The sequence below is a fragment of the Salvia hispanica genome, chromosome 1, assembly GCF_029641045.1.
Source record: "Salvia hispanica isolate PSC_SH4W2 chromosome 1, Shi_PSC_v1, whole genome shotgun sequence".
Lineage (NCBI taxonomy): Eukaryota > Viridiplantae > Streptophyta > Magnoliopsida > Lamiales > Lamiaceae > Salvia > Salvia hispanica.
The window spans coordinates 20,669,216-20,682,405 of record NC_142692.1 but is presented as its reverse complement, the minus strand read 5'-3'; the positions used below and the strand labels follow the sequence as shown (position 1 = coordinate 20,682,405).

At 36.1% G+C, this 13,190-nt stretch overlaps 1 protein-coding gene and 1 long non-coding RNA gene across 2 annotated transcripts; both read left to right on the top strand.

The window, feature by feature from the left end:
- Nucleotides 1-808: 808 nt before the first annotated feature.
- LOC125217563 (non-specific lipid-transfer protein-like) lies at nucleotides 809-1,215 on the top strand. Its single transcript, XM_089062348.1, has one exon. It carries the CDS (start codon nucleotides 868-870, stop codon nucleotides 1,213-1,215), a length of 348 nt encoding a protein of 115 aa, XP_088918474.1. The 5' UTR covers nucleotides 809-867.
- A 5,597-nt stretch (nucleotides 1,216-6,812) lies between these two features.
- Nucleotides 6,813-12,371, top strand: LOC125219077 (uncharacterized). The gene is made up of 3 exons (XR_007176076.2): nucleotides 6,813-6,943; nucleotides 7,056-7,642; nucleotides 9,242-12,371. It is a non-coding gene; the product is annotated as an uncharacterized LOC125219077 (long non-coding RNA).
- Nucleotides 12,372-13,190: the final 819 nt, after the last annotated feature.

Below are 13,190 nucleotides of genomic sequence, written 5' to 3'. Positions count from 1 at the left end.
CGTGAGTGTTTTATTATATCAACATTGTGTATTACAAATATCAATAATATGACATTAGAATATCAACACAAGAACAAGAAAATATCAACACATTTTTATTGAGATTGGACATGCATAATATTGAGATTTTGCCTACAATATATTGAGATTTTTTGTTGTATTTGTTGAAAATAACTGCTTATCAACATGTACGAAAATTGAAATATAATTTATCAAATTTCATCACCCGAACATCGTCGGAACATATGCAATTGAGATCTCGTTGGAATCCTTATTAAATTATCTTTAATTTGATATATTTTTTGCTAACAAATAATTTAAATTGAGAGAGTTACGTAAATTTAAAGATTTGAGATGATTTTGAAAAGAGAGAAAGTAGTTAGTTATAATTACTACATATAAGATTTGACATTAATACCCTTTTAATTTAATTAATAATTATTTAAATTTAAAATATATTACACTTGGCATTATATTAACCACAAGATCTTCTAATCTAATGGTTGAAAATTAGTCTCAATTTGGGATTGATAATTAGTTAGCAATTGATTACATCCCTTGGAGGATCAAACAAATTCAAAAATAACCAATCTACTAAAATAAATGACTAATTAATTTGTTTAGATTATTTTTATATCCATATTATAATTTTATAGTAAACACCCTAACTTGGATTAATCTCTACCGAAAAATGGTTGCTCAAATTATCAATGTTTCAAAAATTTGAAACTATTGTTATAAACACATATGCACATGCAGCAGTCTATATATAGTGACAATGCAAGAGCACTATTATCAGATGCAACAAATTCCAATACAGAAAAAAAAAAAAAAAAAAAAGTAGACCATATACTTAAGGCAAAAAAAATGGGTGGTTTTGGTGAAGTTAAGGTAGTGTGTTTGGTGGTGATTGTGGTCGTGGCGGCAGCTGCGACTGCGGAAGGCGCCATCTCATGCGGGCAAGTAATGAGCAGCGTGTCCCCCTGCCTGGCATACCTCCGTGGAAGCGGACCAGTGGCGGCCTCTTGCTGTGATGGCGTGAAAAACTTGAACAAGGCCGCGGCCACAACGCCTGATAGGCAGGCCGTGTGTGGCTGCGTAAAGTCTCTTGCACCAAGCGTCGGGGCCAAGCCGGAATTGATTAATAGCCTCATTACAAAATGTGGCGTCGCCCTTCCGTACCGCTACTCCCCATCCATGGACTGCTCCAAGTAATTACAACTCTCCCTCGAATTAATTATTACTCCATTTTTCATGTGTCATCCAGTTTTAATTTTTTATGCAATTTCGTAATTCGTGTTTATGTGGCTGCAGGGTCCAGTGATGGAAGTTTGTAATGGAAAGTTTACATATTTATGATATGAATAAGATGATTGTAATTTATAACTTGTGATTGTACTATCTTTACGACCTCCATCTGGAGTCCTATTATTATTGTAATGATTTGTGAAATAATATTTGTTTAGTAATAAAGCGAATTGTATTTTCGCAATTATAGAAGAATTTCAAATTAAAATTAGCTATAGACCGTATATTGCAATTTCAACATCTATTTATGATTGAATGCTTAATCTTACCGGAAAATGTGTTTTCAATTGCCCTTGGAATGCTCTTAGCCATCGGAATAATTCATATCTCACACTTTTTCTTATCTACCGGAAAATGTCTCATTTGTAGTCATCAATCACCGCCTTATCTTATTTGTCTCCATTTTCCCAACCCGCTCTCTCCCCGGAACCCCTATACACATTGTTTCCACGAATTTGGTGAGATGTCGATTTGCATCCTCTATGTCTCTTCCCGCGAAGCCATTTTGTTCAACCCTATTGATTAAGGGTATCCCAAGTTGTTGGCCTCTATCTGCAGACCTGTAGGAATGTCCACAACATTACCATACTAGTGGAGTCATTTTCTTTTTTAATAAAAGTCAACACATTTCTTCTCAGTTAATTACTTTAGTCTCTCTTACTTTATTCTCTTTTCATCTCTTTACATTTTTTACTTCCAACTTTATTTTTTTTCTTTCCTTAACTCATTTAACATAATTTTTCTTAATTTTCATGCCGTAAAAAAATACATCCACTACTATAGAACGAATGGAGTGTCTTTTTAATATATAGTTATGCTCTCTCCATTTTATTACATATTTATTTAAAATCTTAAAAATTTATTTTAATCTCTTTTGAGTTTTAGTTTATGCAAAAAGTTTCTTTATTTTCTAATGTCTATTATGGGGATGTTCGGTTTGGAAGATTGTATCCGTGATTAAATTTGTAGTGTGTTTGGTTTATGAGATTCAATCCCACAACTCAATCCTAGATGGATAATCATAGGATAATTAGTCATAGTTAACTCCCTATAACTAAAATAATCTCACAACTCTATCCTAGATAGTATCTTGGTATTATTTTATCTTGCAAACCGAACACCACCTATATGTATATGGTCAAAGAATCATAATCTAGAGAAAGTTAAAGCATAAAAATTAAAGTTTAAACTTTTAATAATTGTCAATAAATAATACTCCCTCCGTCCCATAGTAGATGTCACACTTGGGGATTGACACGTGATTTTAGGAGGTGTTTTGTGTGTTAAGTGGAAAGAGAAAATAATATATATATTTATAATAATATGAGAGAGAACTTTTTCAAATAAGGAAATGTGACATCTTTTGTGGAACAAACTAAAAAGGAAAGTGTGACATCTACTATGGGACGGAGGGAGTACTAGTATTGTGTTATTTTTAAAATTTATTTCTCATAACAATATAATTTATATAAATAGAATAAAACTTGAAATATAATAATTTCGGATTTATAGGTACCCGATTAGTTGGGTTCGGGTACCCGCATCGGGTATTAGGGTATCCGAATTCACATACGGGTCGAGTATTGGGTATTATATTTTTTAGATTTCGGGTTTGGGTACCCGAATTTGCAGGCCTACGCTCAACATATCCCGATACGTCCATCCTTGTTCAACCCCTTGAACCGGATCGGCTAGTAACCCCCGCTGGTTACAGCCCATCAATGATGACAAAATTAATGTCTGTGTTGACCAGCAACCTCCACATGCATTGGATTGTTCCTATGAATAGACGTTGCGATCGGTTGCTCCGCAGGCCAATGCGGAGCCGATATACCATCGGCTGGGGCGATCACTCGGCGCGGGGTGAAGGCATGTGGGGGGGTGGGGGGACTAATCCCATGCATATATCAGCATATATACGATACGAATAATAGATATGGGGATTTGGATAAAATATTTAAATATAAAGATTAAATTTTAAGGTGTAATTTGATAAGTAAATAATATACTCCCTCCGCCCCAAGGAAGATGACCCCTTCCTTGGGTGACACGAGATTTTATGCAGTTAGTTTTTGTGTATTAAGAGGAGAGAGTAATAAGAGAGATGGAATAAAGTAGAGATAAATGTGTTTCCATTTTAATTAATGTGTCATTTTGGATGAGACAAATCAAAAAGGAAAGTAGGTCATCTTTAATGAGACGGAGTGAATAATTAATAATAAAATTGGTTTAATTAAAACCAGTTCGAACTGATTAACAACTCAAAGGGTATTATATATGTAGAATATATGTACATTTATCTTTTCTCAAATTACCAATATCTTTTCCTTCTATAGTATATGTCCAAAAATTATACGCACATAATTTATTTTTAGTTACTATATTAAGCTACTGAACATGTAAACGTTTAACTATACTATGTAAAAGAATAGAAAAATTAAATTATGGTCAGGGTTTTTATTTCTGTAGATTTTTTAATAGTATATATTTATGTACATAAATAAATAAGAAAAAGAAAATTAAAACCATATAATTTAAAATAATTCTAATAAATTGTTGTTGTATTATTAGAAATCTAGATAGGCCGGGGTTTTGATGGCCATAGGATTAGAAATATTTGAAGGAATTGGGCAGTATATTATATCTTTAATAGTCTAAAGAGTAAAGTTCTTTTTTTTCCCTAACATATGACGATTTTACGATTTTGGTCTAAAACATTATCTTATGAATTATTTGGTCCATCGCAATTGAAATGGGTCGTATTTAGTCCTTTTTGGACGAAACTGTTTAAAATTAACAGTGAACATCTATTTAATTGATTTTGACCAGATTAGAGATTTAATTAGAATTTTTAATTTTTTTCAAAATAAATAAAATTATTATTCTAGAAAATCAAATTAAAAAGAACCTCCCAATTCAGCTCAATTTCTCCTGAGAAATTTTGGAATAAGATTCTCAATTCACTTACAGATAAGGGATTAAATTCGCTGACCTTTTGAAATATGGGTCCGTGGCATGCGAATTTTTCGGAATAAGGATTTTCACCTTTTTATATTTATTCTCTTTATTTTCCTTATTATTTTCCTTCCAATAATTATAAATTGACTAAACTACCCTTTAATCCAATTCCTCCACCTCCACCTCCACCCTCCACTTCGCCTCCACCTCCACCTCCACCGTTTGCCACGCCCAATCTTTTTATTCTCTGCATTCTCTGATGACTTTCTTCAAACACATTCCTACAATTAAACAATCGACACTAAAACTTCGCTCATTTTCCGGCAGCGAAAGCCGGTGGCTTTTCACGCGCCTCCGCTGCGGCAGCTGTTATCCCGAATTTTGAGGCATTGACTTCGCGCCAAAAGCATCAAGTTCGTCTCTACATTGACCTCCTCCTCGAATGGAACCAGGTGTTACAAATACCATTATAGCTTTCATCGTGTTTTTTTAATTGGCTGGAATAAGAATTTGACGGCGGTGAAAGAGGAAAATGAGGTGATAGAGGACGAATTTGAGTGTTGTTGACGTTGGAAGTGGAGTAGGACTTCTGGGAGTGATTCTGGCTATGGCATGCCCTAGTACTAATCATGATTTGAATTGATTTTCAGGGAAAATGATTTTCTCTATAATTTTCTGCTTATGGCTGATTTTGTGTTGCTCAGGTTGGAAGGTGACTTCGTTAGAGTCCTTGAATAAGTGCCGGCGGTGACTGAATGAGGAGAATTTGTGAGAGAATGCAATTGGGTTAAAGGGTACTTACGTCAATTTATAATTATTGGAAGGGAAATACTTAGAAAAGTGAAGAGAATAAATATAAAAAGGTGAAAAGCCCTTATTCTGAAAAATTCGCATGCCTCGGACCCATATTTCAAACGGTCAGCGAATTTAATCTCTCATCTCAAAAGGTCAGCGAATTGAGACCCTTATTCCGAAATTTCTCATTTCTCCTTGAGTTGAAGGAACACAAGGGAAAGCAAGGAAATTAACCCATATTAGAGCTCCGCAGCTCAATCCCCGGCTGCAACAGAGCAGCACCGCCGCCAGCGGAATTCCACCACGAACAAGGGTGGCGATTCAGTGAGCAAAGCTATATAGCGCAGTACACCGTGGACGCAATGCTGCACTCTGTTTTCAAGCAATCCGGCGAGTCTGGAAGATCCTTTGATTACATACAAAGCAAGCTTAAGAACAGTCAATCAATCCGTCTCCGAGTAGCAGATCACAACTTATTTCTCAAAAATTCAGCGCGGAGGTCACATTCAACTGCTGTTTGGCGTATGATAGCTGTCGATGAACAGAGTTTTCGCGTCATTGCTTTCTCGACAAAAGCTCATAACTCTGACAATTGGCACCGACGACAGGAACCTCTTCACCCCTTCGAGCTCGGCTCTACTCGAGAGGGCTTTTGGGGCACGGGAGATTACTTTATTAAATCTAGTTCGGATTCATTCCAAGAACTCCGGTAAACCCTTTTACGCGATTTTGCACAGGATAGATGTAGGTATAAAAGATTTAGAGCATGCTAGGAAGGAGGACCCTGCCCTTTCCATAGCTGGGGTTGTACGGTCAATGGCTGCTTGCATATCCCGCCTTATGGCGAAATTGCGGTATGTGCGTCGTCTTCTCGAAGCCAGTTTCTCCCAGATCTACTAGGGTTCTTCAAAGAAGATGAAATGATGAACCAAGAAAGAAGAAGAAGAATCAGATATGGCTCCCAGATCTACTAGGGTTCTTCAAAGAAACCGATAAAGAAAAAGAAAAATTAGATATGCAAGAGGTAATTTTAGGTTTGGGTTAATTATATATTAGCCATTAATTAAACATAATAAAACTCTTAATCTGGTCAAAATCGATCTAAAAATTGTTGACCGTTAAATTTTAACAGTTCCGTGATTCCGTCAATTTCGGACTAAATGTGACCCATTTTTTTTATGGACCAAATAATTCAAAAGATAATGGTACACGAAAATCATAAAATCTATGTTAAGGACAAAAAAGAGACTTTATACTGGTTTAAAATATTTGGTGGCCCATTAAGCTATTGATAAAAAAGATCTCCCACTCCAAATTGTAACGGCTAGTTGGTTGGGACATGCGGCCATAAATGTAATTTCGATGCAGCGTTTTGCTTCAATCGATGAATCAACTGCAGCCATGGACGCTCAGCTTCAGAGCAAAGGCAAAGCGATTCAATTTCATTTTCGATTTCAATTATTCCAAAATCTTGCCTATTTGCAAACTCAGGTTCAAGCTCCGCCGCTATACATTCGAGTTCGAATCTAAACCCCAATCACGAAAATTTCCAGACCTCAAATTCCTGCGGATGTTCAACGGTTTTCGCCGCAAGCGATCCCGATCCAAGATCTGGCTAGATCGAGAGGTAACACTGATTTGGCCTCATTTTTAGTTTCAATTTCGTCTTGCGATGTGTATCAATTATTGAATTTACTTCTTTGGTTTGAAGAATTATTGGTTTGGGAGAAGAAAATTTGGAGTTCGGTTTCGGTTTCTGCTTTTCGCGGCGGTGAGCTGTTTCCTGATTTTGCTGCTGCGATCTCATATCCGTACAAGATTTTTGTGGAATTTTGTTTGGGTGATTTGGAATTATGCTGTTTTCTTGCACCAATTTTTCAAGGTAATTTAATCTGTTTATTATTTATGCATTTATTGTTTTTAGGCCTCCACTCCTACAGCATGACTTTTCTCCCTTTTTTTATTTGTAAATTAAATACAATGATATTTTTCAGGTTATTTTTCAAGAGTTTTCTGGATAGTGGGAAGATTTTATGATATGTATCATGTACTTGAATGAGAAAATATTTATTTAAAAAGAAAATATCATTGATATAGTAGAATATTTCGGGACTACTATGGATTTGCTCAATTCATTTTCCACCTTTGTTTATTTACATTCTGCCTAATCTTTTTGTTTTAAGTCTAATAAATTTATCCCCTTTTCATACTTTTCTTCATCCTACTCTCATGATTGATTGTGTTTTGTAGTACTTGTTCTGGGACAAATTTGATGCCTGTTTTTGTAGTGAATTCTAGTTGAATCTTTCATAACCATGTAACATGATACACCCCATTTTAATACTCCCACACTTCACCACTGAACCATGGTGCAAGAGGTCAGTCCTAGCAAGAGGTGTTCCCCACAACTCCCTGCCTGTGGTAGAATGAGAAAGAATAGACATGGTGCAAGTAGAAGTATCTCACATCTTTTTATTTACACTTACACACCATCCCCAATCAAGCACAAATAAAGCAAGGAGTAAGAGATATAGCAATTGGAGTTTCATCCTGCCACCTGAATTTCCATCCCTCACACCAGGTAATTCCCCACACCCATGGTGTTCTTTTTGTTATGAACTAGACACACGTACTCACAAATATAAAAGAGGAGCATGAGGAATCGTTTACCAAATTCGATAAGATGTGAAACTACGTATAGGTGAGATGCCGAATCCTGGATTTACAATGAGAAAACAACTCTACATATTGAGAAAATAGACGGCCACAATTTAGGGACACACGTGCCCAAAATACAGGCTCCACAACCCAACAATCTCTCACTTGAAAGTACATCCACTCCTGACATTCTCTTTCACTTTCAAGTCCAATTGAATCTATGCATAACTTTACCTTCTTTAACTTCTCTAAGGTCACCATCTTACTCTCATTGTTCCGCGGTAGTAGAGATAGTTCTTTTTGGCACGTGATTTAAGAAAAATTGTGTCAAGTGAGTTAAATAAAGAAAAAATAAAATAGGAAATGAAAAGGAGTGTGAGATGAAGAGAGAATAAATTAAGAGAGAGTAATGTAAGTGAGAAGAAATGTGTTGACTTTTACTAAAAGAGAAGTGACTCTACTACTATGGAACGTACCGAAATGACAAAATGACTCCACTACTATGGAACGTAAAGAGTAGTAAATATGTCTGTAGGATCCTAACTTCCACTTATCTTCTCAAGTTGCAAGATAACTTCACACATAAATCTTTTTACAGAGACGATATATAATTTTATACTCCCTCCACCCCAAGGAAGATGATCCTTTCTTGGGCAACACAGGATTTTATGCATGCAAACTTAAAGTGTTTAGGAAGAGAGAGAGAAAGTTGTTAGGAGTTTAAAAATATGAAAGATGAATAGAGTAGGAGAGATAACAGGTTGTTGATGTTTAAAGTAGGAGAGAGAAAAAGTTGTTGAGTGTTTAAAAGTAGAAGAGATGAATAAAGTAAGAAAGTAGAAAGATAAATTGAGTATTTTCAAGATTTCCTAAATAAGAAAGGGGTCATCTTGGTTGGGACAGATGATGAAAAAGAAAAGTGCGACGGATGGAGTATTTTCTAATCTCTTAAGGTGGTGTTCGGTTTCCTAAATTAAATAATACCAAAATACAATCTAGGATTGAGTTGTGAGATTATTTTAGTAATGAGGTTAGTTATGAATAATTATCCCATGATTATCTACTTAGGATTAGATTGTCAGATTGAATCTCATAAACCAAACAGACTACATATTTAATTTGGGATACAATCTTGCAAATCGAACACCCCCTAAAAAGATGCAAAAGCAATTATAATAATTCACTCAGCACATAAGCACATAAATACAACCATTTACATTGGTAACTTATCCAAATAGGATAATTAAAATCTAAAGAAACCATGTCCCTTGTCTTGTCTTTTCTTATTTAAAGAAAATCTAAAAATTACTTTATTCGTCCCTTCGTAGTTGAGTCGTAATTCTTTTTGAATTGTTCCATTGTAGTTGAGTCATTTTCTTATTTAACAAAATATAGTGGGCATTGATTTCATCGGCCCTTTTCCTCCATCTAATGGGGTTCTAATACATCTTGTTAACTGTGGACTACGATTCAAAGGTGGTGATCAAATTTGTTCAATAACATATATTTTCATGCAATTCAGTGTACCACGAGCTATATTATAAGTGATGGAGACTCCCATTTACGAAATAGGTGGCTAGAGGCAGCCTTAGCAAGTGAAGCATGAAGTGAAGCATCAGGTAACTACTCCTTATCACCCACAAGCTAATGGTCAAACTGAGTTGTTCAATAGGGATATCTACTAATCTGGCGGGTGATGAGGCGGCCGCGAGGCCATGAAACTGGCTAGTAAAGGATTATGAATTGCAATTATGTTCAAGAATAAGATAAGGCTAACGTCCTCTCCTATTACTACTATATCCACTAAGAAGATTCAAGGAGACTGCGAGCAAGTTCTAAAAACATATTACATAGTTGATGAAAAATCACACAATTTTTTTTTCCTTTTTTTTAGAAAGAGGGAACATCTTTTTTTGTCCATGAACTTTGCCAAAGTATCATTTTAGGTCCGTGAACTTTGAAAATATCATTTGAGATCCATCAACTATTGGTTAATATCATTTGAAGTACTTTTTTACTATTTCCAAGTTTTTTTCTGGACGAAAATACCATCAATACCTCAAAGGGTATATATTTTTAATAAACTTATCATATACTCATATTTTTTATAAATATCTTTACAATATATTTTTTACGAATTTTTTAAATATAATTTGGTCTTCAATATTATCAATTAAAGAACTTTTCTTTAATAATAAAAAATTGAGTAAGGATCTTTTCTTGCATGTCACAAAATTAAGTGATAATATTGAAGGTCAAATTATGTTTAGAAAATTCATCAAAAATATATACTCCCTCCGTCCCGGCTAAGATGAATATTTTAATAGGAGTGAGTATTAATTGGAGAGAGAAAGTTACCAAAAAAGGAAATGTATCATCTTAGTTGGGACAAACTAAAAAGGAAAATGTGTCATCTTAAGCGGGACGAAGGGGGTAGTAAAGATATTTATTAAAAATATGAGTATATGATAAGTTTATTAAAAATATATACCCTTAAAAATATTGAGGGTATTTTTGTCTAGAAAAACTTGTAAATAGTATAAAAGTATTTCAATTGATATTAACCCATAGTTGGCAGACCTCAAATGATATTTTCAAAGTTCAAGAACCTAAAATGATACTTTGACAAAGTTCGTGGACAAAAAAAGATGTTCCCTCTTTTAGAAAAGATATGGTCTTAATCCTCACAAGGTACTTTTTGGCAAAAGACAAACCAACGAGCAATTTACTTTTGACAAATCACAATTAGGAAACACAAGACTTCACTTAGCTAAATCAACAAGTTTTCGCAAAACATTTTTAACCACATTTCATCATAGGCGACTATCCAACAAACATGCTTAGTTCATCTTGCAATATCACCCAATTTCCATTCAATTTCATCCAAGGGAGTTTACAAACAACAAAAATCATACAAAATGAAAAACACTAAAAATAAAAAGATAACTATACGACTAACACCCACACAAAATGCCATCATATCATTTTAGATACAAGATCACTCAAATCATCACGAATTACATAACGGGGAGTCACAAAATAGGGAGAAGGGTTTGAAAGAGACTCAATTTCACTAGACACCCCCAAAACTTATTCAAAGCAAGGCAAGGATAAGTTTGAAAGAGTGGAATTGGGGTGGACCTCTACTGATCTGGCGGGTGATAAATTTCACTAGACACCAGCTGGCCATGCAGTCCTGTTGCTGCACAAAAGTGACCCATTTTTCATCATACTGGGTATAGAAATTCCAAACTGGGCATTGATGCTCGACCATTGATCACTGCTCTGTTGGTGCCACTAAGCTCCATTGTCCTCTCGCAGTTGTTGTTCATTCTGTTTCACGTTGTCTAGTCTGTTGTTGATCGGGTGATATCCTCCTCAAGTCTATACCCGCGGGAGAAATTACCAAAATGTTTTAACACGCCAATGGGTTTAGGGTTTAGGGTTTAGGGGCCGATGGCACAATTTAAGGAAATATTTGGATTCACGGGGGAGGTTACCAAAATGTTGTTTGAGTTCAGTCACCGTACAAACAAAGTTGAAGGACATTACAAACAAAAAGAAGTTTTGTGCCGCCAACAGGGCAAAAGGTTCTTCTATTAGGAACTCCGTCTTGCGTATCCCTTCAGAAGACATATGTTTGCCCGTGTATAGCACGGAAGTATAACAGAGATGAGCTCTTTCTATTGTGGTAGATCTTGTACAAACAACCACCCCTGAACTTAGGCCAATTTATGATCAACCACCCTGAACTTAGGTACACTGTGTGTTGGTGCAGTGGTATCTACCATAGGCACTCCACCTTGTTGGAGCACTGGGAGGTTTGGAATCCGACATTGGTGATCATGGCACGTCTTCAACCCTGTTATTGGACATAACCTTCCTGGAGAGAACTTATGTGATCAGACTCGGATAGGCGCAGCTAGGTCTACTTGAAGTGAAAGGCAGATGATCATTTTCCCCCGACCCCGACAGCATAAAACCCCGGGGAATGTGAATGTGAGCTTGAGCTCAAGTGATTACGAAGGAGAAGAAGAGAAGAATGAAGACGCATCAACCCAGCAAATAGAAGATGGGCCAGGCCAAGCACCTTAGGACAGAGAAACCACGGGAATAGACTTGAGAAGGATATCACCATGATCAACAACAGCTAGACAGCGTGGAGCTGAATGAACAGGTGTGAGAAGACAATTGAGCTCAGTGGCGCCAACAGAGCAATGATCAATGGCCGAGCATCAATGCCCCAGTTGGGAATTTCTACACCTAGTACGATGAAAGATGGGCCACTCTCTTACAGTAACAGCAGGACTACATGGCCAGCTAGCGGCCGTCACATCACCCCCTAGATCAGTTGAGGACGCCCCAATTCCACACTCTTTCAAAATTATCCTTGACTTAGCTTTGAATAAGTTTTGGGGGTGTCTAGTGAGATCGAGTCTCTTTCTATTCCATTCTCCCTATTTTGTGACTCCTTGTTATGTAATTCGTGGTGATTTAAGTGATCATGGCATGTACTCTAAACTGATATGATGGCATTCTGTGTGGGTGTTGGTAGTATAGTTATCTTTTTATTTTGGGTGTTGTGGTTTTTTTAATATTTTTTTTTTGTTTGTGAACTCCCTTGGATGAAATTGAATGGTAATTGAGTGATATTGCAAGATGAACTAAGCATGTTTGTTGGATGAGTTGCCTATGATGAAATGTGGTAAAAAATATTTGCGAAAACTTGTTGATTTAGCTTGACTTGTGTTTCTTAATTGTGATTTGTCTAAAGTGAATTGCTCGTTGGATTGTCTTTTGCCAAAAAGTACCTTGTGAGGATTAAGACCATATCTTTTCTAAAAAAAAAGAAAAAAAGTATTTGTGTGATTTTTCATCAACTATGTAATATGTTTCTAGAACTTGCTCGCAGTCTCCTTGAATCTTCTTAGTGGTTATAGTAATAGGAGAGCATCACGTTAGCCCTATCTTAATCTTGAACATAATTACAAATCATAATCCTTTACTAGCCAACTTCATTGCCAGCTGGTGGCCGCCTCATCACCCGCCAGATTAGTAGAGGTCCGCCCCAATTTCACACTCTTTCAAACTTACCCTTGCCTTGGCTTGGAATATAAGTTTGGGTGTCTAGTGGAATTGAGTCTCTTCTTCTCCCTATTGGCCAACTCAGTTTGACCATTAGCTTGTGGGTGATAAGGAGTTGTCACCCAATGCTTCACTCCATGCCTTGCCTTTAGCTCACCTATTTCGAAAATGGGAGCCCCCATCATTTACTATAGCCCGTGGTATGCCGAATTGCATGAATATGTTTTTTTGGACAAATTTGATCACCACCTTTGAATCATTGGTTTTGGTAAAAATGGCTTCCACCCACCTCGATACATAGTTCACGCCAATAAGAAGTATTGGAACCTATTAGATGGAGGAAAAGGGCCCATGAAATCAATGGCCCACTATATTTTGTCAAATAA